Source organism: Biomphalaria glabrata, chromosome 3, assembly GCF_947242115.1.
Source record: "Biomphalaria glabrata chromosome 3, xgBioGlab47.1, whole genome shotgun sequence".
Lineage (NCBI taxonomy): Eukaryota > Metazoa > Mollusca > Gastropoda > Planorbidae > Biomphalaria > Biomphalaria glabrata.
This window is the reverse complement of record NC_074713.1, coordinates 47,216,010-47,241,739: the sequence shown is the minus strand read 5'-3', so window position 1 is coordinate 47,241,739 and position 25,730 is coordinate 47,216,010. Positions and strand designations below refer to the sequence as shown.

General features: G+C 34.9%; 1 protein-coding gene across 1 annotated transcript; it reads right to left on the bottom strand.

Annotated features, from left to right (window-relative positions):
* Window positions 1–9: 9 nt before the first annotated feature.
* On the bottom strand, window positions 10–10,803 carry LOC106069561 (ankyrin repeat and EF-hand domain-containing protein 1-like). The gene is made up of 8 exons (XM_013229251.2): window positions 10,034–10,803; window positions 9,447–9,646; window positions 7,870–8,143; window positions 6,573–7,184; window positions 5,376–5,571; window positions 3,734–3,960; window positions 2,508–2,677; window positions 10–2,012 (listed from the first exon to the last, which is right to left on the bottom strand). The coding sequence occupies exons 1-8, from the start codon at window positions 10,377–10,379 to the stop codon at window positions 1,728–1,730; spliced, it is 2,310 nt and encodes a 769-aa protein (XP_013084705.1). The 5' UTR covers window positions 10,380–10,803; the 3' UTR covers window positions 10–1,727.
* Window positions 10,804–25,730: the final 14,927 nt, after the last annotated feature.

Below are 25,730 nucleotides of genomic sequence, written 5' to 3'. Positions count from 1 at the left end.
AACATCAAGTCATATTGGCGTTGTTTATTGCTTTGTTGTTGGTATTGAAAACAAAAACACTGGAATAAAATAACGGATTGGCTTTTCATCAGCAAGATGGAACAAAGAATCATATCAATAAGTCGTTGATAAATGATTGTAAAATGCATTATTTAAAACAAAAGTTTAGCTTCTGTTTTTATTCAAACATCCATCAGAATGATAACAGAGACAGTAGAAATTATATCAAAAGTTTCAGAAATATTATATTATGTTTAATATTGTAAATGTATATAAAAATTATTTTTTTTAAATAAAGGAAAAGTTTGTTATCACATTTGAGAGTAGATTAAATCATTGTATACTGAAAAGTTTGGGTAAAGGAAACAAAAGAATGTAATTTGGGACAAAGAAATATCAGTACAGGGCAAAACCACATCAGTAAAAGACAAAAATGCTGTCAATTAAGTGTAAAAATGTATCATTTTAGGGCAAAACTTTGTCATTTTAAAATAAAAATATCTTTTTCTGTAAGATAACAGTTATATCATTTTCAAAAACTGTAAAGGCGAAAATTGTGTCAATGTATGAAAGAAAAGAATCATTGTAGAAAAACATTTTTAATAAACTGTCGATTCTTAGGTTGTAGAAATGTTCAATAATTACTAAGCAGTCTCAATATCAGCTCTTTAAGAAAACGTATTTTATATCTTTTTATTACATATTTTTATGCTTATTAATAATATTAACTATTAAATAGGGAAATCAAATTAAAAAAATTTTGGTCCCAAAATATTTAGTGCTAATATTTTGGTTAATGCTTGGTTGGCTTAAAGCCTTTGAGTACCAAAATAAGTCAATTAATTGCCAGTCTTTTAAGCATACTCAAAATTGTCATCCAGGTAATTTAAATGAAATAAATCTTTGTGCTACTTGAAAAGATTTTCTTTCAGACATTTGTAAAACATATGCTACCTTCAAATGGAATGAGTATACAGTACAGACAAAACAAAAGGGAGATGAATCAACTTTTAAAAAAGAACTTTTTGTTTGCTTCCCTTCAAAGGCAGCTATGATAGCTAACAGTAAAGAAAAAAAATCAACAAAACAAAAGTACTTAATAAATATAACACTTGTTGTTGTTGCAACTTGTAAATGTTGTAGTTTACATTTGGATTACAAAATATGTTTTGGTGGAGTGGAAATGGTAAGAACATCATGTTAACAAAAACAGCAAGACCCAAAAGGATTTCCCCTCAAGCAATGATTAACTTCATCTGTAAGATTTTCCTCAAGGCCTTCCCTAATTTTTGGACTAGATTGAAAACAAATGTAATAATGAATTTTTTAAAAGTGTAAATAGTTTTTTTAATAGTTTTAGCACTAAGAATAGTGTTGATTCTGACAGAAAAACTTTTGTAGCTGGACACAACATATAGGCTGATTCTTCAACTGAACTTCTGGACCAGACTTAAAAGAATTCACTATTTCAATCATGTTGAATGTAAAAAAAAACAAAAAACAATAACTGCTTTAGTCCTGATAGGTCAGTGAGCATCAGGGTCACAATAACATCAAATCACTCAACAATAAACATTACAGTCAAAAGTAACTTGAAAATTGCGACAGAGAAATCAAAAGGGATTGTTTGTATCTGAAGCCAACACCCTGTCCCCAGAAAAAAACTCACTACAGTTACACCATTAAAATAATAGTATTGCTGATACATCGCTGTGTTATATAAATAGTTAGTCTTTAGGTGCCTCTTCTGCTGCGATCTCTTGCAGCTTTGTAGAAATATTCTTTTGGAAGGGGGACTCATAATCTGGGAAATCCACTTCCCAGCCAAACCTCTCTCTCTTGATTTCCTTATCTCGAAGTAACTCCTTGGTAGTTTTCTGTGGTGTCCAGATTTTCTTAGGAATGTAGCGGATGTCTTCAATGACTTCAAGACCTCCAGCCAAAGCTGAGGCAGCGCGGAGAATAGAGCCTCGTCTGGGTAAAGGTAATGTATCTTCATCTGGCAGTTTGAGCTTGATTTAGAAAAAAAACAAACAGCCAATATTAAAATGTAAATACAGTTGTCATTTGTATTTAGCAGCATCATTTGTATTTAGCAGTGTCAGAGAGTCAGAATTGCATTTACAGAGTGACTTTAGGGAGTCAGGGATTTCGGGAGTCCACTCAGCTCTAATGAGTACCTGACACTAGTTTGGGAAAGGTAAAGCCAGTTCGTCATTGTGCTGGCCACATGACATCCTTGTTAACCATGGCCCAAAGAAACAGATGACCTTTACATCATCTGCTCTATAGATCACAAGGTCTGAAAGGGAAAATTTACTTTTTTTTTACTTTAGGAGTCAGATTTTTTATTCAAAAACTTGTGGAGACTCACATTACTACACTTAAACTATGCTTCTGCAACCCTGATATTTAGATCTTTTAAATGAAAAAATAAAAGCTATGGTAGATTACAGTAAAAAATGTTCATGTGCAAGCATAAATATAAGCATTATTTTTAGACCTACCGGTTCCTGTTTTGAATCTCCAGTTTCTTTCTTTTCTCCCTTTTTGGCTTTAGGTTTTGGCTTTTTGCCTTTCTTGTCATCTTTGGGCTTGAGAGTCTCCCACTTGGCCTGGACAATCTCAAAAACACGTGGGTCAGCCCAGGAGTAGGCAAGATCCATTGGCGTTAATCCTGTGGAGATATGAACAATGATATACAATTACTACAGAGAATTACATCTGCTCTAATACCCATAAATTAACCATTAATGGTTTTTTTTAAAAAAGAAATACATGGTATCCTGCTAAAAACAATATACATATCATATGGCATTTATTTTCTTAACATAATAGTAAGTTTCAGGTCTATGTTACATCAATTATTTAATTAATTAATTTATTTATTTTATTGTCTTCTCAATTTACAGATTGTTAACCTAAATATTTTCACCTCAAATCTTAAAATTTACAAGCTACATTTATTAATTCCAGCTCTATTAAATAAAAGTCAGTTTTTCCCAATGTTCTGCCCTTGTTAAACTTGTCCAGTTTGGCTTGTCTTCCACCCTTCACACATTAAAACACACACTTTTTGTATTAATACTTTGTTTGGTGTCACTTGATAAATTACAAATTACTCTAGAGTATGTCTACAATTAGATAGCCAAATGTGTTAACAGTTTTATATCAAGAGTTCATAAGTAGGATGTAACTCCTCCCCATACAGACTTCTGATTATTTCTGATTTCTGGTCATCCATGTTATAGTAACCATGCTCTAGCTGGGACTACAATGCTCTTTAAATAAACAAAGGCAGTGAGAATTCAATATAAATACTAACATCAGAAAAGCTTTTAAACAATATCATTAATTAGTCAATCAGAAAAAGCATGATATAAATTTAAGTAAAAAAAAAAAGCAACACTGTCAAATTTAAAAAATTGACACTGGGAGAGTTGGTATGAAGTTTAAGTTTAACATTTTCTCCAATGAGAAACAAAAGAGAGTCGTGTGTTCTACTCTACGCAAGTACTTCTTTCCCCGACAAATATACCCATAGAGCTAGGATCACTGAGTTCTTAAAATGTTATCAATTCTGAACCTGCACTCTCAGTAACCATGCTCCATACTAAGAAAATAATATTAGTTTCAAGGATGATCTTATTTATAATCATGATAGGTTTTTTAACACTAGCACCCAATAAATTATTTTGTTTAAAGTTGAAAAGAAATTCAAACATGTTGTCACCTTTCTTGTTCTCAGTCTGAACCTTGCAACCTCTCTCAATAAGATACTGAACCACTGTATCCTTGGAGCATTCAATGGCTCGAGTAAGCGGAGTGCCTCCGTTGATAGAGCTGGCATCTATCTCAGCACCATTCTCTATTAAGAGCTGGACAATATCTAGCTGGCCAGCATGGCAAGCATGATGCAAAGGTGTCCATTTAAAGTTATCTCTTGCATTCACATTTGCACTGGAAGAGACGACAGGTTAATGACAAGAAAAATTAAAATTTTAATACAACTCAGTTGCAGCTAAACAATCCAATTAATGTTTTTAAGTCAGCTATAATCTACAGATTCTAAACAGCTAATCTGATGATTCACATTCTGGATTGTTTAAATGATGGTTTTGTTTTTAAGTTACGTTTTAATAATCCAACTTTGTTTCCTAGAACCATCTCCCAGAGTCTTGTAGCAAGTTTTAGCAATAATGCAGAGAATTCCTTTAATAATAATAATAATAATCTTTATTGTCCTTAAGGAAATTTGTCTTGCAATTTGTGCATTACACCAAACAAAATATTATAACTATAAGAAAACAAAATGTACATGCACACCAAACTTACTCATAATTTACATGTGAAAAGTTTATATCAGATAGCTTCTATTTAATGATTTGATTGCCAGGGGAACACAAAAGTTTTTGTGTCTGTTTGTCTTTGATATCTGTGTCTTGTATTTCTTTTGTGATGGTAAAATCACAAAATCCTGACCCAAAGGGTGATTTTTTATTTCTAGAATCTTTTAAGCTTTTTTATGGATGTTTGTCTCAAACAACGGCCTAAATGGGGTTTGTTTTTTGCCAATGACTTTACCAGCATCATTTAGGATTCTATGAAGTTTATTTTTAGAAAGAACAACATTATCTTTTAAAGACAAGCAAAGGTTAGTAAGCCAGCTTTACACAAACTAATTAAGGTCTTGTTTCTTTAACATGTAACCAGTGCAGCTTACAATTTTTCTACATTCAACTTAGACAGCCTATTGTAAACATATCAGTAGCTTCACCATTCATTCTTTTCTAGTACAATATATTACTATTACTTTAAAGATAATACATGAGGTAATAAAAGAATAGGTTCAGAAGAACAGTGAGAAATGAAGTAAAGTTACACCCTAACAGCTGACCCTTTCCTATAACATTACAACCATTCATCATCATCATCATCATCATCACTCCTTTGGGCCTCGACAAAAACACGCCACTCTCCACGGTCTCTTGCTAGTTTTTTTATGGTTTCCCATTCTTCCAGGTCTTCTCTGCTTCTTCAAGTACACTGCGTCACCATGCTCTTTTTGGTCTTCCTCTGCGTCTTGTTCCCTGGGGGTTCCACTCTAAGGCCTGCCTAGCTCTGTTGCTGGTATCTTTTCTAAAGGTGTGACCAATCCATCTCCACTTCCTCTCTAAGATCTGCACTTCTATATTTTTCTGTCCACCCATCTCCCACAGTTTGGTGTTTTCTACTTCTACTAATTACAACCATTGGTTTCATGTTACTGCCCTGTAGCTAGGCTGACTATATGAACATTTTTCTGTTTAAAAAACAAGAGGTACAACAAACCTGAGAAAATTAATAATGTACTGAAGAGACAGATTTCAGCTTACCCATTCTCCAGCAGGAAACGGACTAAGTCAATATTAGAAATAAAGCATGCAACCATCAGTGGAGTCTTGTAAAATTTATCCCTTATGTCCACAGGGACTCCTTGCTTGAAAGCATCTTTCAATGAAGCGATGTCTCCGTTTTTGACAGCATCATTGATGTTGACATAAGATTTTCTTGGGGCTTCAATGTACCAAGCTTAGAGAAAGTAATATGAAAAATAAACTTACTAAACAGTAGCATTGTAAAACAGTTTTAATATTTAAAAAAAACAACACTAAATGTTATACATTTTTTTAAAAATATGAAGCTTTAAAAAGTAAATTTTCCTTTGTAAATATTCTTTTATTTTTTTTAAAGACTTTAAATTAAACATTCTGACAGAATGTAAAGGAGAAAAACTCTAGTTAGCTGAAATAGTACTTAAACTGTTTTTTAATCAATTTTAAAAAATCCAATAATACTATTTCAAGCTCTAATGACAAAGCCTTGACTTTGTCATCTTATCTTTATATGATTTAATTATAATCATCCAACTACAAAGCTAAGCTTGTACTAAAATATGAACTTTATAATGTTTTTATTTCATAAGGGCTTTTTTTTTCTCTTCAAAACCTTGAAGGTGAAAGACCTAATCTGTTTCCATGATTAAAAGCTTATAACAATGTAAAATGTTTTACAAGTATCGGATGTTTCCTTAGAGTTGAAGATAATCTACTTCCTAGTCCAAACCTTCCACAGGTTGATGAGAGATGGCAGCAGGCAGGGTATGAACCCTGGACCATCAAGACAACCAAATGACAGTCCAGAACCGCATGACCAGGCAGCTATGTCTAAGTAGAAAAAACAATAAAAAGCCACCAACAGTTTCTTCAGCAAAGAATGTGACTTACAAAAGGCCGAACATTTTTAAAGACTGCACCAGGCATAGCTCCAGCCAAAGACCCTTAGCTCTGTAGCCAAGCAATCTGCCATTTTGGTCTCTACACTTCATGTTTGACATAAGTGAGTTGGATATACCCATGAATGAGAAAATGGAAAGGATGAATGGGTGTCAGTGCTATTACAGTTTTTGGTTGAAAGCAATTAGTAAATGTTGGTAATGACTATGGTGTTCACAATAACTTGGCACTGGTACTGTATTATAACAATAAAAACAGAAAATTGTGTACCAGAACCAAGTTTATATCAAATGTTACCTGAGTCGTCTTGTAGTGGATGCTTTGGTGGTTTGTCTCTGTCATATCTGCCTGTGTCTGTGAAGTGTATGTGTTGAGGAACATAGACAAGTGGTGGAGCTCCTCCAAACTGGCGAGGCCCCTCATCCTGTATGCATATTGGCATTATCAGCTTGAACTTTCCTTTTTTGCCACCTTTCCTCTTTCCTTTTTTCTTCTTCTTTTTCCCCTCGAACGCTTCGTACACAAAGTTTTTGTTCACCCACTTCTTGGCCACAAAGAAGTCATTGTAGTCAATCCTGCCTTCTTTGTTTTTATCCTGCAGGGTGGTGACTATCTTGAGTTGATCATCATCCACAGGAGCATTCTTAGTGGTCATGACATCAATAAAGTCTGTGATGGATATTTTGCCAACATCTTCGACATCGATAGACTGAAATGCGCTGATCAGCATTGACTTTCTGGCCTGTGCCCAGTCGTAAAGCTGGAGAACCCATGGGTCATTATTTTTGCCGCCTTTGCCAAAACTTTTTTCTGCTTTTCTGATTTCTGTGCCTGCAGCTTTGTTTCCTGCCTCCTTGGCTATCACTTTGGGCAAATGTCCATGATTATTTTTGATCTTAGGATTGCAACCTGTTAACACAGATAACTAGCATTATCATAGCAATATTTGCTGAATTTGATTCAAAATATTTTAATAATTTTTTGTTGTAATCTATTCAATTAGATTATAAAGCCTACTCCTTTCAAACCAAATTATTATCATAAATATTTTTATAACTAGTCTAGCCAAATCAATTGCTATTAAATGCCTTATACTAATTATTATTAGCAAGTGCATTTTATTCAAAGATATTTAATCCATTTTGATGTGTGTAGATTTTATAGGGACCAATAGGAGGAAGTTTATTTCTAATTGATCAATTTAAATACAAATGATAGATTATATCATTCTATATTAGCTGTACAACCAGTTGATATTAAAAAGACACCACAAACACAAAAAAGTATAGGCCTAATGTATGGATCTGAACATTGGATTCTACTACTCCACCACAGGATCTACTAGAGAAAGTTGGATATCAAGTCCAGCAGCTTTTCATTAATGTAGTGTCCATATGTGGTCAGAGTTTGAAAACCAATAAACAAACCAGCTGTTAGAGAAATTCTATGAATGGAATGAATGCGCTGTCTTTATACACTTTTATTTTTATTTTTAAAAAAAGGGGGGGGGGAGGTGCACTCATAATTTTTTTTGTAGTAACTCCCACCCAACTTCACCTTATTCCTTTTTGTTGTAAATTTAAAAAGTCCATACCTCTTTGGGATAGGAATTTAATACACATAGCTTCCCCTGTCTTAGCTGCATAGTGTATGGGATTGCCACCATCATTGGCAACTTTATTGAAGTCCACTCCATAACCTGCCATTAACTGTAAAGCCTTTATATGTCCATTCATTGCTGCAAAATGGCCTGCACAATTTTTCTTTGAATCTATTGCATTGGGGTTAGCCCCAGCAGCAAGCAGAGCACCAACAACCTTAATACCCCCACTTGAGCAAGCAGCCATTAGTGGTGTGCGGCCAGATTTCTGTGGAATCGAAATCATCATCAAAATTACTGTCTATATATTTATAACAAAAAGAAGAATTTATAAAAAAAAAAATGTTTCACAACTGTATGTTTTTGTCCAGTAGGTTTTAGAAAATTACTTGAATGATATTGTAACAAGTGTGAGGCATGATAAGATCTTCAGTGTTTTCTATTCTCTTTTGAGGACCCATGGAGGGAGGGGGTAATTGGAAGAAGGTTTCTGCGCTGCCTATTATGATCATACACAGAAAACAGAACCAATAAAGAGTCCAGCAAAATAGTTTTAAATATGGTTCTTACGATGATCAAAGGTGAATAGCTTGTCACATGACAAATTCCAGCTTTCTCTTCAAGATAATCCTACAGTGTACTGCACTGAGTGGAAGAATGATAACAATAAGGAGATAAGGAAATTTATTTTTATTTTTGCATACAAGAAATGACAGAGAAACAAAATTTAATAAAATACTCTGAAAGACACAAAGATAAAGGCACATTCCTCGTCCCATATGCTAGGACAAATTTGTACAAATACTCCTTCTTCCCTAGTGCTATTAGAGCATGGAATGGGTTGCCTGAGCTAGCCAGGAAAACCAGTGACTTGGCAGAATTTAAGTCATTGGTTAATATGCATGACTAAATGCATGACGCGTAGGACGTAATCATCTTCTTTTTTGAAGTAACGTCTGTATTATATAAGATAAGATAAGATAAGAGAGCCTATACATAAACTTGGATAAAACTAAAAATGTATGAGTGGGATATAAAGCAAAAGGTGCACCCGTCAGACTTGGCCCAACAAAAATGACTAAGATGGATTTTAGGAGTCAGTTACAGAGATCGGGTCTCAAACAAGGAAATCTGATGCCAAACTGGAAGTCGACCCTAAATGAGGTTTTGACAAGCATTGCATGAGGCTCCTACAGAATGAATTATGCATACCAATCACTGATCTAGAACATATAATAAAATCTTATGCTCTGTTCATGTTTATTAAAACAGCGTCTCTGGGGCAGATGATGAAAGGTTATCTGTTTCTGTGGCCCATGGTTAATGAGGGTGTCATGTGACCATAACAATGACCAACCACCTTTACAACCTTTACTTTTCCCCAACTAATGTCAGGTACCCATTAGAGCTCGGTAGACTAAAGATCCTGAATTAAGAATCCCAGTCATTACCTGGATTCAACCTGGGACCCCTGCTTTGGAAGCCAAGTGCTTTACCAATAAGCCACTGTGCTTCCTATTTATTAAAGCTAAGCATAACTATATTGAAACAAATGTTTTTTAAAAATTTACCATCGCTGCAGCATTGGGGTCAGCTCCATGAGTTAAAAGTCGTAGACAAGCTTTTTCATTGTCGACAGCAAGATTACAGGCTTCAACAAACACAGGATTGCCATCTAGACTTGTACTGTTGACATCTGCTCCATGTTTCAAAACAAAGTCTAAACATTTCAAATGCCGCTCAGTCGGTGTCAGCAAGTAAAATATAATGCCTGTGGTTGAAGATTATAATTTTCAACATTTGCACATTACAGTCATAACAATTTTCAATTTAAAAAATTAGCATTTTTTTCTATTCATAGCACAGGTGACACTAATTGTCAATTTTAAATATCTAAAATGGGAATATAAAAGAAATTATTTCATGAGTGTGCTATTCCATCGCTTGACGTTATAAGCAGTGTCTGGACCTGATATTAGTTTGAGAACAAAAAAATAATGTCTGTAAATTATTTTACATGCTAAAAAAATTAATAAATTTGAATGAACACCTGTGTGTGTCTAGGTCTATATTTTTAAGCTAAAATGTTTCAGACATAAATTAGGTTAGACAGTATATGTTTAGGATCTATGTATGTCATAAAAAAAAAAACTCTTACCTTTGCCTTCAATATCTCTGACAGTCATATCTGCACCTGCAACAAGCAACCGCTCTAGACATTCAACATTTCCAAACTCAGCTGCCCACATTGATGGTGTTTTGCCCTGAAGGTCCACAACATCAGGATGGGCACCCAGACCCAATAAAAATCCCACCATATCATCATCGTTGGCCTTTGCTGCTACTGTCAATGCTGTTAAACCTTGTTCTGAGGCATTATAATTAATTAGATGAGGTGTTCCTTTAGCTATTAGCTTCTCAATCTGTTGCTTATCTTTGTTCCGAACACATTGCAGTAGTTTGCAAACTTGCAGGATTTGCAAACGAGCTTGAGCAACCGGCATTTTGAAATGTATTTAAACTTATAAGATCAAAGTCATATCAATATTTTGAGTCAGAAATGTTCACTACTAGATCTAGCTCTAAAATTTTGTTTATAAAGTAGGCTATAGTCTATAGATCTATTAGACCTATATTAAACTATAATCACTATATTGTCTATATCTCTATTTGTTTTTGTTTTTTTACTAACTAAATTCACTAGCCTAAGTCTTAAGCCCTATGTTTTCTTTCCATTTACAATAATCCACAATCTTGTAAGCCTTCATAAAGGCCTTCATGGAAACTAAAATACCTAACTTTAAATAAATTGTGTCGATTAAAATTCACATTTGTGCACAGGTAATTTTTACATTGAAACTTATGAATTCTGTATGATTACAGGAAGACAAGATGTTCTAGGTCCTCCATTTTGTCGCCAATATATGTGTCCTAGGAAACAGCCAATAGGAAATTAACAATGCCTATACAAAAAAAAAAACAACAAAAAAAAAAAAAAAACTGGATCGCCAGTGATATGTACCAATTAATTATTTAGAGGTATTGATTAGTTTCGATGGTCTGCTAAGCGTAAACTGCACGCAAGTGTGATACCAGTACAAGGAAACGATCACATAGAAAAATTATAGATTTAAATCTTTCTTAAATTGTTATATTTTGTTTGTTCTTTTTGTCTTCTACGCCTCGGTATTACATTTCCTTTTGGTCTCAATGTGTAGCCCGCAACTTTTGTAAGAGATCCCTACTGCTGCTCACCTCTATGGCGCATGAGATGGTCTTTAAAGTGTTTCGGGGGCAGCTCTGTTAAGCCGACTACTCTCCCGCTAACCAAACAGAAAATTTCCTTTGGCATACGGTCTTCCCCAGTCCAGAATAAACAGCACCACGTTAAGTTCTACACTAGTCGACACGGTCCGTACCGGCACTCACCAGAATATTTGTAGAGCTGTCTTGCTAACGTAGGCCCTTGATGAAGTATAAATACCTTTGATGAAAGCGTTCAAGAAGTCTTAGCTCTATGTAGCACCAACTTCTCAGATCCATTTTTACCTTTACCTTTATAATATACCTATCCCTTAGTCTGTTGGATCGTTGGGGCACCAAGCAAGATTTGTCGACCGTCTTTCTCCATTCCTCCCTTTTTTTTTTTTTGCCTTGTTTAGGCCCGTCCATTCTTTAATGTTGTCCTCCCATCGCTTTTTCTGTCTGCCTCTTCTTCTTTTTCCTGGCACTGTTCCCTGAAGGAAGGTCTTTGCGAGCCCCGTGGATCAGATCCATACAGAAGGTTAGATCCACAGCTTGGTAGGCTACACGCTAATTTTTATTGGCAAAAGTGGTGATTTATTCCGCCACTCTCTCGAACAAAAGCACTGCTCCCATTAGCCAGACAGCTATTAATTAGGAACCTTGGAGCGCATCGAGCTTAGATAAGAATACTCTAAAGACTATCGCGATTTACTGTGTCAAAAGCTTTAATGAGATCCACCAAGACAGTTTAAAGGTCCAGGTTCAAATCCCTACATTTTTCTAGCTATCGCCTACTGACGAAATTCATGTCGGATGTACCATCTATAAAACCACACTGGCTCTCATCACCTCATCCACTAAATTTCCGGCTCTATTACATTGTGACAAGGCTGCTTTCTTGGCATGGCTCAATAGATATAGAAATTATTAGAAATAGAAATAATGTAAAATTGTTATTTGCGTGTTGATTGAAATCAATAAGATAGGCTATGGATAGGTACATAAGACGATCCATTGATTCGTATTGCTGTACATCAGTGGTCTTCAACCTTTTTTTTTTGGTCAACCCCCACTTTTCGTATTCTATTCTTTGCCAGCACCCCCCCCCCCTCTAAAAAAAATACTAATAAAGAAGCTTGTGAGGGCAAATTTGAATACAACGTCATTTATCAAATTCAAGAAAGAACGATTGACAAATAAAGATAAAGTGAAAGATGGCCGTCAGGAGATAAGTTATGACGGACTTATTAAAAATTATTCTATTCGTTCTCATCTCTCAAAACATTTCCACCAAACCTCGGCCTTTTATGATACGTCATGAGCGCAGACCGGCATGATCATAATTATTCTAATCGTACTTGTATCTCTCAAAAGATTGTCTCTACCTCCACCACAACTTGGCCTTTGATCATTACATCAATCAATATGCGCAGGATAATATTGACATCCTTACATCAAACAGAAACAATATAATTAAATACAAACCTCGCATTACAATATATCCACCTATTGACATGTATTCCCTAGTGCTATTAGAGCATGGAATGGGTTGCCTGAGCCAGCCAGGAAAACCGAGTGACTTGGCAGAATTTAGGTCATTGGTTAATATGCATGACTAAATGCATGACGCGTAGGACGTAATCACCTTCTTTTTTTGAAGTAACGTCTGTATTATATAAGATAAGATCCCGGGCATGCTACCCTGCCTCATAGTGGCGCCCGGGTGGAAACGATCGTAAGAGGAAACGATTAGGCTAAAGGGTAGCAAAACAAGACTCCCGTGGAGGTGCCTAAGGGGGTGCGAGAGCATCCTCATTGCACTGTGCGGAGTTGTAAAAAAGCTCCCAAAACCTTGTCACAATCCAGGCGTTGTTCCTCAAGAGGCCGTTACATAAATGGCGTGTCCCGCACAGTTAGCCTGGTATAGAAAAGGAAAGTGGCGGGGGTCTTAGTGTATGTGGTCTCTTGCCGCGAGTTTGACCCACCCGTGAGAGGGAGCTCTTGTTCACTTTTGCTGGCCTAGAGTTCCAAGAGCCGAGGGCTCAACTCTACCTGACAGCTGAAGAAGAATAAGATAAGATAATTTCAATTCTCAACAAGTATGAAGAGAAAAGGGGACACTATAATAACATGTCAACAATATTTAAAAATATTCTAAACAAACATATTTATTTATTAGATGAAATGAGGGCTTAAAGTCAAAGCCTTAACACAATTACAAAATGACTAAAAAACATATTTAATTGGGGATGAAATGACTGGAAATGAAACGACCGGGGATGAATTAAGTGACCAAAGATGAAATGACCGGGGATGAATTGACAGGTCACCGGCTCAAAGCAGGTCATCTCTAACCTGAAACAGAATGATGTAACATAGTAATAGCCTACAGGACCTAGCTATTAGGACTAAGAGTTATGAACAGAATATCCTTAAATTCGATGTTGTTGACAAATGCCGAAAGTGCGGAAACAAGTTGGGTGAGTCCATTGAACACTAGATGGCAGGATGTTCAGCTTTATCAGATTCTGCCTACTTCGGTCGCCATAACCAAGAAGCGAAATTAATACATCAACACCTGGCTTTGACACATTATCTGATTAAGAAAGATACGCCTCTTTACTACTAATAGGGCATATTCCCCGCAACAGATCTTCGAATCAACCGATTACCTATTATACTGGGATAGAACTATTTTGACTGTCAGAGGGCGGTACTGCTGCAGACCTGCCACATCACCAGAAAATCAACAAATCAGACAACATTGGATTTTGTTTCTCTTTAACGAAACTCGACCCTGGCAGTGTCAGAGAATAATTATTCGTTCTTTTCTAGCATAATATAATAATAATAATGCCCGATTGAAGGGGACGTGTTCCATAATGTGTATTGTGAAGATGTTACGGCCCACAAGGCAAAACAATTAATACATTTTTTATTGGTCCATAATAGGTAGGCATTAAAACATAAGAAGAAAAGATTTTCTAAAACAATCAGAATGTATAGATCTAGATCTAAAATGTGCAGAAATGTGTGGAAAATGAAATAAAATATAAAAACAAGTATAAAAGGATTTCAGTTTCCATATAGTTATTAAAAGTGGTAAAATGTTAATAATAATAGTAATTGTCTATGGACCATTGGCCCAAATTAAATGGTCTACGTGAGCCGTGATAAGAAAACCAGAGGTCGTAAAAAATCTGGCTACCGTTGCGAACTCCGACCAAGGACAACCTAGGAAATCGAAAGTACAAACTTACAAGGTTTGTTATAGATCTAGATCTATGTCTTATTTGTTTAATTATTTTAACCAATTTATATAACAAATATGAACGCCATTTAATGATATCATACTAAACTGAATTGTTAATGTAGTCCCAGTCTAAATAATAAGGCAAATTTAATGTCGATTCTGATTCATTAAAAATACTCATTTGCTTAGTTATTATCGATAACGATTGACGATCGTCGATACTTCTAACTTCTAGAATATAGATGATCTAGTCTTAAACAGACAGATCTAGACTCTAGACTAAATCTAGATTCTAATTAATATTATAAAAATAAGTTCTAAATTATTGTCAGTGTGATCGATCCAGCTCTAATCTTCTTATCTTCTTATATAATACAGACGTTACTTCAAAAAAGAAGATGATTACGTCCTACGCGTCATGCATTTAGTCATGCATATTAACCAATGACTTAAATTCTGCCAAGTCACTGGTTTTCCTGGCTAGCTCAGGCAACCCATTCCATGCTCTAATAGCACTAGGGAAGAACGAGTATTTGTACAAATTTGTCCTAGCATATGGGACGAGGAATGTGCCTTTATCTTTGTGTCTTTCAGAGTATTTTATTAAATTTTGTTTTTGTATTTGAAGATTATGGTTCAGTGTTTTATGTATTATTGCTACTTTACTTTTGAGCCTTCTGTCCTGAAGGCTTTCTAAATTTAGTGATTTTACTAAAGGTGTTACTCTAGTCAAATGTGAATATTCGTTTGTTATGAATCGCACTGCTCTATTTTGTGTCTGTTCTAGTTTCTTAATGTTTTCTTGAGTTGAGGGGTCCCAAACAGAGGATGCATATTCTATTATTGGCCTAACCAAGGTTAAATAACATTTTAGTTTTATGTTCTTATTTGATTTATAGAAATTTCTTTTAATAAATCCTAATGCTTTGTTTGATTTTTTGGTAGTTTCATCAATATGTGGATTCCATGACAGTTTTTCATTTATTATAACACCTAGGTATTTTGCGTTTTTAGTCTGTGTTACTGGTTTGCCATGAATAAGATAAGTGGAATTAATTTGTTTTAGTTTTTTTGTTACTCTTAACAACTGACATTTTTCTGGGTGGAAAGACATGCTCCAATTTGATTCCCATTTCTGTAATTCATCTAATTCTCTCTGTAAAATATCTGTGTCTTGTGTTGCTTTTATTGTTCTATATATTATGCAATCGTCTGCAAATAATCTGACTTTTGTTCCTGAAGTAATGCAATTTGGTAAATCATTTATGTAAATTAAAAATAGTAGTGGACCCAAGACTGTTCCTTGAGGTACACCTGAGTTTACTGTTATCGGTGTTGATTTAGAGCCATTTATTATTACAGTTTGTTCTCTCCCTATCAGAAAGTCTTTAATCCACTGATGCAGTGGACCATTAATGCCAAAATATTTTAATTTTTTAAGTAAACTATGGTGGTGAACTTTGTCAAAAGCCTTAGAAAAATCTAGTAAGATAGCATCTATTTGTTCACTATTATCTAAACCTTTTGAAAAATCATCAATTAGTCCTATTAGTTGTGTTTCACATGATCTATATTTCCTAAAGCCATGTTGGTATGGTGTGAGGACATTATGTTTGTCTAAGTGGTTTATGATGTTGCTACATATTATGTGTTCTAGGATTTTACATGTGATGCTGGTAAGTGATACTGGTCTGTAGTTTCCTGGGTCAGATTTTTCTCCTTTTTTAAATAGGGGGGTGACATTAGCTTCTTTCCAGTCCTTTGGTACTCTTCCCTGGTTAAGTGAAGCCTGAAAGAGTATTTTGAATACTGGGGCTAGCTCATTACTTAGTTCTTTGAGTAATCTAGCTGGAATACCATCAGGTCCAGAAGCTTTATTTGGTTTGGTGTTGGCTAATAGTTTTTGAATTCCATTTTCTTGTACTACTATATCTTCTATGTTGTCTACTTGGTTCAAATTCAGTAATATGTCTTTGTCTCCTGGGGCTGAGAATGCTGATGCAAAGTATTTGTTTAGAATGTTTGCTTTAGTTTCATTATCATTATGTATTATGTTATGTTCATCTTTTAATGGCGCTACGCCTGTTGTTTCCATTTTCTTAGACTTAATGTATGACCATAGGTTTTTGTTGTTGTCTTTAGATATTACATTGTTTATGTATTCACTCTGCAGCTGTCTGCTTACTTTTTGGGTTAAGTGTTTAATTTTTATATACTTTTTGTAAACTCTTTCTGCATTAGTTTCTTTAAATTTTCTATATAGGTTTTCCTTCTGTTTACAAAGCTTCTTTAGTCTATTATTAAACCAGCATTTATTTATTTTGTTTGATGTGTATTTAGTTGGTATTTGATTTTCTATAATGCTTTTAAGATGGTTTTTAATGAAATTCCAGAGGTCATCGACTGGATGGTTAATGTCTTTTTCTAATAAGAATGTTTGTTGAAAGTTTAATGCAGCTTGGTGTAGTTGTGTTAGGTTACATTTATTCCAGAGTAAGATTTTTCTTTTGGGTTTTATATTGGCTACTGCTTTTATCTGACTGTGTATTTTTATGATCTCATGGTCTGATAGACCAGGGATAATATCATAATCAACTACTAATCCAGGTCTGTTGGTTAAGAAGAGATCTAATGTGTTGTTTAATCTAGTTGGCTTTTTAATGATTTGATCTAAACTTAGGTTGTGTAAAGTTTCTATGAAAAGCTCATTTATGTCCTTAAGGTTTTGGTGTTTATCTATGGTTAGTGTTTTCCAATTTATATCAGGTAGGTTGAAATCACCCATAATCCAAAAAACTGCATTTTTATTTGTCTCTTTAAGTGTCGTAATCTGATTACATAGTTCCTGCATGTATTCTAAACTAGAATTTGGTGGTCTGTAAATGCTGCCTATTATTAGGGATGTTGAGGTGGTATTAATTTTACAAAATGTTGATTCTATATTATCTATATTCTATAATCTAGTTAAATAGACTCATATATATATATAATATAGGGATGTGAAATAAAAAAATTACTTTGAAAAAACAATTTTTCGTTAGTACATTATTAAAATACTTTGAAAGAACTTTCCAATGGTGTATAAATTATGAATGTAAGTTAAACAGTTAGAAAGTTATGATTTTTTTGGTGGCGTTTTGACCTAACATTGGTTGACATGGAACAACGAAGTAGAGAGCGTCTCGCTCGCTAAGCCAGCGAGACACACGCCCCGCTCAAAAAGTTAAAAAGTTGGAATTGAGTTTCGTAGAGGATAAATCTACTTATTAAATAAGAAATTTAATAGTAGATCTAGTATTATAAGTAAATTTCTAGCTCACAAATCTGATTTCCTTTATAATCATGAACTTCACTTGTTTAGAATGTAAAAATTGATAAAATAAACAAATTATCGGGTCTAGAGCTACAAGAAATGTCTGAGGGGTGTGGACAAAATGGCGGCGTTGTGATGGGAGAAATTAACAAAATATTTAAAAAGTGGGATCAAAATAGCCTGAAACAATTTTTTTCAAACGCGCTTTAAAATAAAAAAAAAATAGAAGCGACCCAAAAAACTCTTTAAAATCTATTTAGACCTATACATAATTGCTATATCTACTAGCCTATGCAAGTTTTTATTCTTAAAATAGTTTAGTTTTCAAAAAAAATTAAAAATCCCATAGGGAGCAGTGCAAATTTATGCATCAACATTATAATCGATAACAATTAAAGTGAATGTGGTATCGTGATAAAACTTGGCAGAAATATGGCCAGATATATATTCTATTAGCACACAAAAAATCAAGTTCTAAAACGTAGCCTGAAATGAGTATCAGTAAAAAGAAAAATACATATACTTTCAAGTACACAAAAAGTAAGAAAATACACATTTTTATTTAAAGTCCACATGAAAAAAATGTTCCTCAATATAAAATGTATCCATATTCACCTCCTTTAGCCACGATTCCAATGGATTTAAAATCATAATCGATTTCAATTAAGGGCCTATGTACAGAAAGTAAGAAAAAAACGATCTCAAAATTTAATGACATTTTTTAACTTCCGGTCTTACTGATTTTCACATATCTAATATATATCATATTCATATTACACTTTTATTTTAAAGTTAATAAAATTATAAAGTAGGCTTCTAAGACGACTAAGATTCTTTTAATATTAAGATAGAATAGATTCTTAGTAATTTAGTCTAATTAAGTCTCTACGTGTAAACAGTGAAACACTGTACACATGATTCTTGAAGTATACTGAAATAGTAGACAGAACTTTAATTTACTTTCTAGATTCTAGAGTACTAATCTACAGTAGATCTATTTTACTCTTATTAATGGCCTCCTTCAGTCGCAAATTATGGATCATCGTTCTGAAGCTTTTTCCATCATTTGGAAGCAGAGGTTTGAATTCAGAGTTTCCCTTCTCCTAGCTAGGCATGCGTCTCAAATAGCCTCTGACAACCATTCTAACTCCTTGCTTTCACATGTGGGTCAGATATTCAATGATATTGAGTCAGGCGGAACAGTTTTCACTAACAGAAGGGGCAAAGGCGAGTAACTGGTGCCTTAACCTGTAAGCTTTGGGCAGGAGGGGCTTTTTCGCCATGGCTGGCTACCAACCTAGAAGGCCTTTGAAAACTTTGAATTCAAATATATTCTACTCTAATCTAGATTAATTCTACTATATTATATCTAGATCTACTCTAAAATTAAAATTGAAATCTAGATTAGTAGTACCATACTGAATTTTTAGGGTTATTTAATGTTATTGATCTTTCACTTTTTGTCACATTGTTTTTGAGTTTATTATATTCAAGATATTGTATTGAATTGAATAAAATTGATAGACATTGGTATTGATTCAACTATGATATAAATATGATCATGCTATCATCAATCACAATTAATCTTTAAATTAGAATAGATCTAGATTCTATTCAAGCATTTTTATTTTTTTTTGCAGGTTTAATATTTTAAATAAAATTGTTTTTTTCTCTATCAAGTATATGTAAGTTCAAAGTTGACTGGTACCTCCCTCAGAAGGAGAGTAAGTCATGCTTAATAAAAATTACAATGTTAAAAAAAAAGCATCAACTAGGCCTATTGTGCTTGTAATAGATGTCCTAGCCCAAACTGGAGTTAATGGAGTGGTTCTAGTATAACCTCATCAAACTTCTTTGCTGACACAGAAGCTGAATAGACTGGATGACCCTCACAATGTGATCAATCATGTCAGAATCTTGCACGAGTCATGTTTCACTTTCTAAGAGTCAGATTACTTTACCAGCCACTTAGTAGAAAAATAAAGTTTGTCTCAGGTTATGAAATTATTTTTTTTCAGATGATGAGCCGAGTGCTTGTTAGGCGATTTGCTTCACTAGCTGAGCCAATTGCTAGGCCAGGTCAAGGGAAATATCCTGTTCCAAATCATCCCAACTTTATTAAATTGATGGAAAAGCAAAGACTTTTTTGTGTATGTTTTATTTATCTATTTTTAATTAAAATATACGCTACATAAAGCAACTGTTAATAGTACCAGTATCTTATATTTTATTTCTTCATTTTCACCTAACAAAGCTTCATTTACAAAAACAGTTTTACAGAATTCTTCTTTCATTAACTTTAAAATATCTTCATGTTTTTGTTTCAGCGAGATGATGGCCTACTTGTCTGGCAGAAACTGCCTGCTGATACTCCATTATATAGAGCAGTTGTCTCAATGGTTTCCTTAGGAGTTCTGTGGTCAGCATATCAGCTGTTTGTCTTTGCTTCACCACCCAAGAACAAATAAATAGTCTCAATGTAGTTGATCAGTGGCTTGCTTGAGTCCAACAAACAAAAAGAAGAACCATAGCAGCAGAGTGATTTAGTTGAACACAATTTAAAAAAAAAAATAATGACCATAGTTGAACTATTTATTGAGTGGAATGTCAGTGAATGAATGATAGTTCACTGTGTTGGACATAATGTTGATTACTTTATATGATTAAACTTTTACTTGAAATGGGCTAGTTGGTTGTTTTTTTTGTTGTTCAGAGTTCTTTGTTTAGCTTAGGTATAATTTTTTAAACATTTTGACAAAAGATGAATCAACTTGCATAGGTCAGTATATAATTTATTAAATGTACCGGTATTTAAAAAATATTATTTTTACGATTGCTTCTGTATTGGACATCTTTAATTATTAAACGCAACTTTTGCATTTCATAGTGATGTAGCTGGTGACACATGTGCTGGAAATGTATCTAGCTGCAGGGGTTTAAAAAGATTGTGCACTGCTGTATATGTTCTCATATTCAAGACCATGTGCACTGCTGTAAATCTCATTCAAGATCGTGTCATATATCTAGTCCTAAATCAGAGATAAACTGTCATTAGCAGTGATCCATATAGGCCTACGTTCTGTATCGGATAAATTGTCCAGTTGTTTCCAGATCAGGATTTTATTAAAAGTGTGCTATGGTCCTATCTCTTTTTGTGGACCAGTTGGGGGGGGGGGGGGGGCGTTGGTATCTGGAAGAAGGTTTCCATTCTGCTTTTAAGGGGTTTAGCAAACACAACTCTGTTCAAGTCTGGATTTAAACTGGATAGGTAACCAAGTGGTTTTTGCCATTCCAGCTAGACATTTTATGTTTTTTCCAGAGTTTGTCTTGGGCCAGTGACTGAGCCTCTCTATACTGCATGTGCACTTGAAAGACATGGTTGGGAACCTCTGTGGTCACTCCACAGCTGCATTGTCAGTGTTTTTTTCCCCCTCTTCAGTGCACGTGTTGTCTCATTGTGCAATGATCAAAGGGTCAAGAAATTATTCTTTGTTAGATGGCTTACATTCATTACATTGTTATTTGGATAAGTTGACTTTCTGGTTGTTCACTATTTGTTCTGGACTGTCATTGTAATAGACACTAGCACAACATGAGCAACACTAAACACAATGATTTTATTCGTCTCTATTTCTGTTCTTTACTCCAACCACATGTTCTCTAAACTGACTTCCTTTTACACACAGTCCTGACACACTGCTGTTCACTCAACCATGTACACTCAAGGTCCACTGGTCATTTCATGCACAGGCACACACACTGCACTACTAGCCACTCAAAACACATACACTTACTATCACAGTCATTCCCCCAACCCCTTTCATGGTGCAGGAGGTTTGGACTAGGACTGGGATTTGATAACGTCTGTATTATATAAGATAAGAAGATAATTCACAAGATTGGAAGATACTGGAAATGGTGCAGGGTCATAAAAAAAAAAGTAGTATTTAGGTCTAAAAGATTATAATTTTATTTGCTAAATATGCACAAAGACTTTTATATTGACTATTCAAATAATGTGAATTAAACAGTACTGGTATTAGCTTTTAAGTACCACACAATAGAGACAAAGGGAAACAATCCGATGTTCATGTAGTAAACATATAATTTTCCTCATTTATCTCCCTTTAAACATAAAAAAAAAAATAGCACTGGGATTTAATTGTAAAATAGGAAACATTTATGTACCGTACTCAACTAGTAGGCTACTACAAGCTGAGCACACTAAATTTTAAAAAAAGTTGTAAAAAAAAAATAAACAATAATAGTACCAAGTAATGAACAGGTAATGAGTATATATTGTGTGCCATCGTAGGTTACACATTTATTACCAATAGTCATAACGAAAAGCATGCATATATGCAATCCAGCTAAACCAAGTTTAACAAAAAACACTTAGGCAACATGGCCTTCATCAGCTATAAAACAAGCAAACAAACAAAAAAAGAATGAACACAAAATAGTCTTAAGTTAACTTATCTTCCGATGTTGTTCTCTATCGAGGCAGAAAAGAAATGAGCTACGCTGGTGTAAAAGCGCAAAAAAAATCGGAAGGGGGCGGAGATGTCAGGCAAAGATGAATAGGAAAAGGAGTTAGTGTTAATGCCCATCACATATTAAATAAAAGTGTTATGATTGTTGATCCCGTTAGGTTGGAGGGTGCCTGACATGTAAATAAGTTTGTTTTCGATCTGCAGACGGGTCTTTTTTGTCATTGCATTGTTGTATAGCAGTGACGAGGAAATCAGTGGTGCTCCTATGATGTGTGTTATTAAAATGGATAGAGACGGGCTTCGTTGCAAAATTACGAATGTCTTTATGTTTTGTATGCTGATGAAGGCCTCGTAACCCAAACGTCCTTTGTTTAACTTGGTCGGCATGTTTACATATATGCATGTTTTTCGTATTTTCAATACAGTCTTTTACCCTGCAGCAGTAAATCTTTGTTTTTGAGTATTTGCTGTTATTGTAGGCTATTGTACGTTTTCTGCGCCTGAAATCGAATGGGAACTTAAAACATTGCCATTATTAATGTATTGTTATTAATAAGTCAGAATTGCGAAACAAATGTCCTCACGGATAATAATGATTACGATTAGTATTAACAAGATCATGGTAAATACCCACAATTCATTTCTAATACTTTAGGTGCAATCATAGACGTATAAATATAGGTCAGTGGGTGCGACACTGGACGATACAATGTAGAATGTAGACCTACAGCCAGGTTTTGTTTGAAATTGAAATTTTATAATAATTCCTTTGGTCTTCATGGTGATCGCTAGGTCTGAGAGGGGAACTGTTTTCGTGGTACGAATATGTTATAGGTCCTATGACTGTGTCTTATCTTCTATCTTATCTTATAAAATACAGACGTTACTTAAAAAAAAAAGATGATTACGTCCTACGCGTCATGCATCTAGTCATGCATGTTAACCAATGACTTAAATTCTGCCAAGTCACTGGTTTTCCTGGCTAGCTCAGGCAACCCATTCCATGCTCTAATAGCACTTAGGAAGAAGGAGCATCTGTACAAATTTGTCCTAGCATATGGAAAGAGGAATGTGCCTTTATCTTTGTACAGCGCGGTATTCATTCTTAATCTTCGAACTCGAAGATAATCTTATTAATATCTAAAATCTTGAGCCTTATTAATCTTAAATGTGTAGATATAGATGTACAAAGTTTTTATACTTATGCTTCATAGGAAGTGTTTACACCAATAACACCAGCTCAAAGAATCAAACGCGATATAATATCGTAACCAAAGGTAGTATCGATACCCCCTCCAAAAATGTCATTAATTTTACGATGAGGTAAGAAAAAAAAAGACATTGAGAGTATCGCGCGCTGAGCAGCCGTTACTTGTCAGGACGGGCAATGCTAAATCGATACTCCAGATGGGAGGGCTAGCGGCCTGAGACAAGCAGATTCAAGCTACGAGAGCTAATTCGGTCTTCGATTCCAGCGGAAATTCAGGGCCAGCAACAACACTTGAATGTCTGCCGGTGGAAATTACAAGTATCAAACATTCCAGTTGCGTATTGTGTCCCCTGAGCGATGGCTGACATTAATTTTTTTTTAATATGTATAAAATTGTATAAAATTTTGGACTTCACTTTTTATTTCAAATTTTGTATCGATTCACTCTGTCTAGTTGAAATCTTGTACACGTTATTTCTCCCACATGTCGGATGAAGTTGAAACTTTGCACAATTATTCATAGCCGATGACAACAAATGAGTATAAAAAAACTGAGTTCATTTATCAATTATTTTCAAACGAATAAACAACAAAAAAAAAAAAAAAAGACTCGAAAAACTCTTAAAAGACAAAATCTAACTTTTTAAAATAAATGATGGTATTAAAATAAACAATTTGATGTTTAATCTTGATCATGAAAATGTTTAAATTTAGTCTAGAAATATCGGCAGTGCTGAACAACTGTAGAAAACAGCACACTTTTTTCCTTGGCACAGTCACAGTCTGCAAAAGAGCTCACAGCTCAGCAGCAATAAAGCTGGCTAGAAGAAGAAGAAAAAGAAGACTAGAAATATATGAAAACATTTATAAGAAAATATGAGAACGCTTTGCTTTAAACATTTGAATCTTCCCGCAACGGTTTCCTTCAATTGTTTGTTGTTTCTTCAACTGTTTAGTACCCTTAGCTACAAGAAGGCATTCTACTAATGGACAGACAGGACGCACAGGAAAGACGGACATACTTAGTGAAATGGATGTAAAAAAGGAGACCCATACAATCACATACACAATCATAAACACATACAATCACACACAATCATAAACACATACAATCACTCACGTAAAGAAAATTCCCTCATTTTCCATTGTAATGGATTCTTCTTCTTCTTCTTGAAACTGTCAGGTAGAGTTGAGCCTTCGGCTCTTGGAACTCTAAGCCAGCAAAAGTGAACAAGAGCTCCCTTTCACGGCCTGAATGAGTGTACACTGTTCTGTCTGGCGGGGTGTCAGATTCGCGACCAGAGACCGCGTGCACCGGGACCACTTCCATTTTCCTTTTCTATACCAGGCTAACCGTGCAGGACACGCCATTTACGTAACGGCTCCTTGAGGAACGGCGCCTGGATTGTGAGAAAAAAGAAAGCTCTCAATCTATGTCTAGTGTCTGATTCGTTATTTCCACTTTTCTTTTCAGTGTGAATTAAAGACAGATAAACTTTTAGTTGCAGACATAACATTTGTAGAAAAAAAAAAGACTTTTCCCTAGAACGTTTAGATGGCTTGGAGATCTAGATCTCTGTCTATGGAGAGCAAATCGGATCTACTTTAGCCGTCGGCAGTTCCAAGGGACTCCACTCATGGCCTGTAATTCCTTATCCCCTACGGGAGGCAATGTTACTTGAATTCTGGGAGAAGAAACACGATGACGTAACTATGCAAACATCTATTTATAGCATATTGAACTGTCGCATATCCCCTTCACTACGTCAAAGATTCTCAACTTGAGTTTACGAAGACATCTCGTGGATATATCCGTCTAGGCTAGGGGGAAAGCACATAGGCAATTAGTGGACCAAGATTTTTTGGTGGAAATGTGAATTTTGAGTCGATGCGCTACTAATTTTTCTTTTTCTTCCAATTAGCGTTTCAAAGTTGACCGATTTGGTCATTTTCTTCTCTAAAACAAAATAGTGTTGAGCCCCGTGCGAGGCCCCCACCTATCGGAGGCCCTAGGCTCCTGCCTATTTTACCTATGCTTAAGGCTGACCCTGAAAACATTTACTTATCCCTTAGAATGTGGAGTCGTTGAACCACACATGATCTGCTGACCGTCTTTCTCCATTCCTCTGTCTTTAGCCTTGGATAGAACCTCTTTCAATGACGGGCCCATCCATTCTTTGATGTTGTCTTCCCATCGCTTGCTCTGCCTCTTTTTTGTTTTCTCCTGGTACTGTTTCATGAAGACCTTGTGATGTGTTCATAAAGTTTTAGTTTGTGTTTTTAGACAGTAGTCAGCAGTTTCGTCTCAAGGGTCTGACACGCGGGTGATGGGCGGCATCA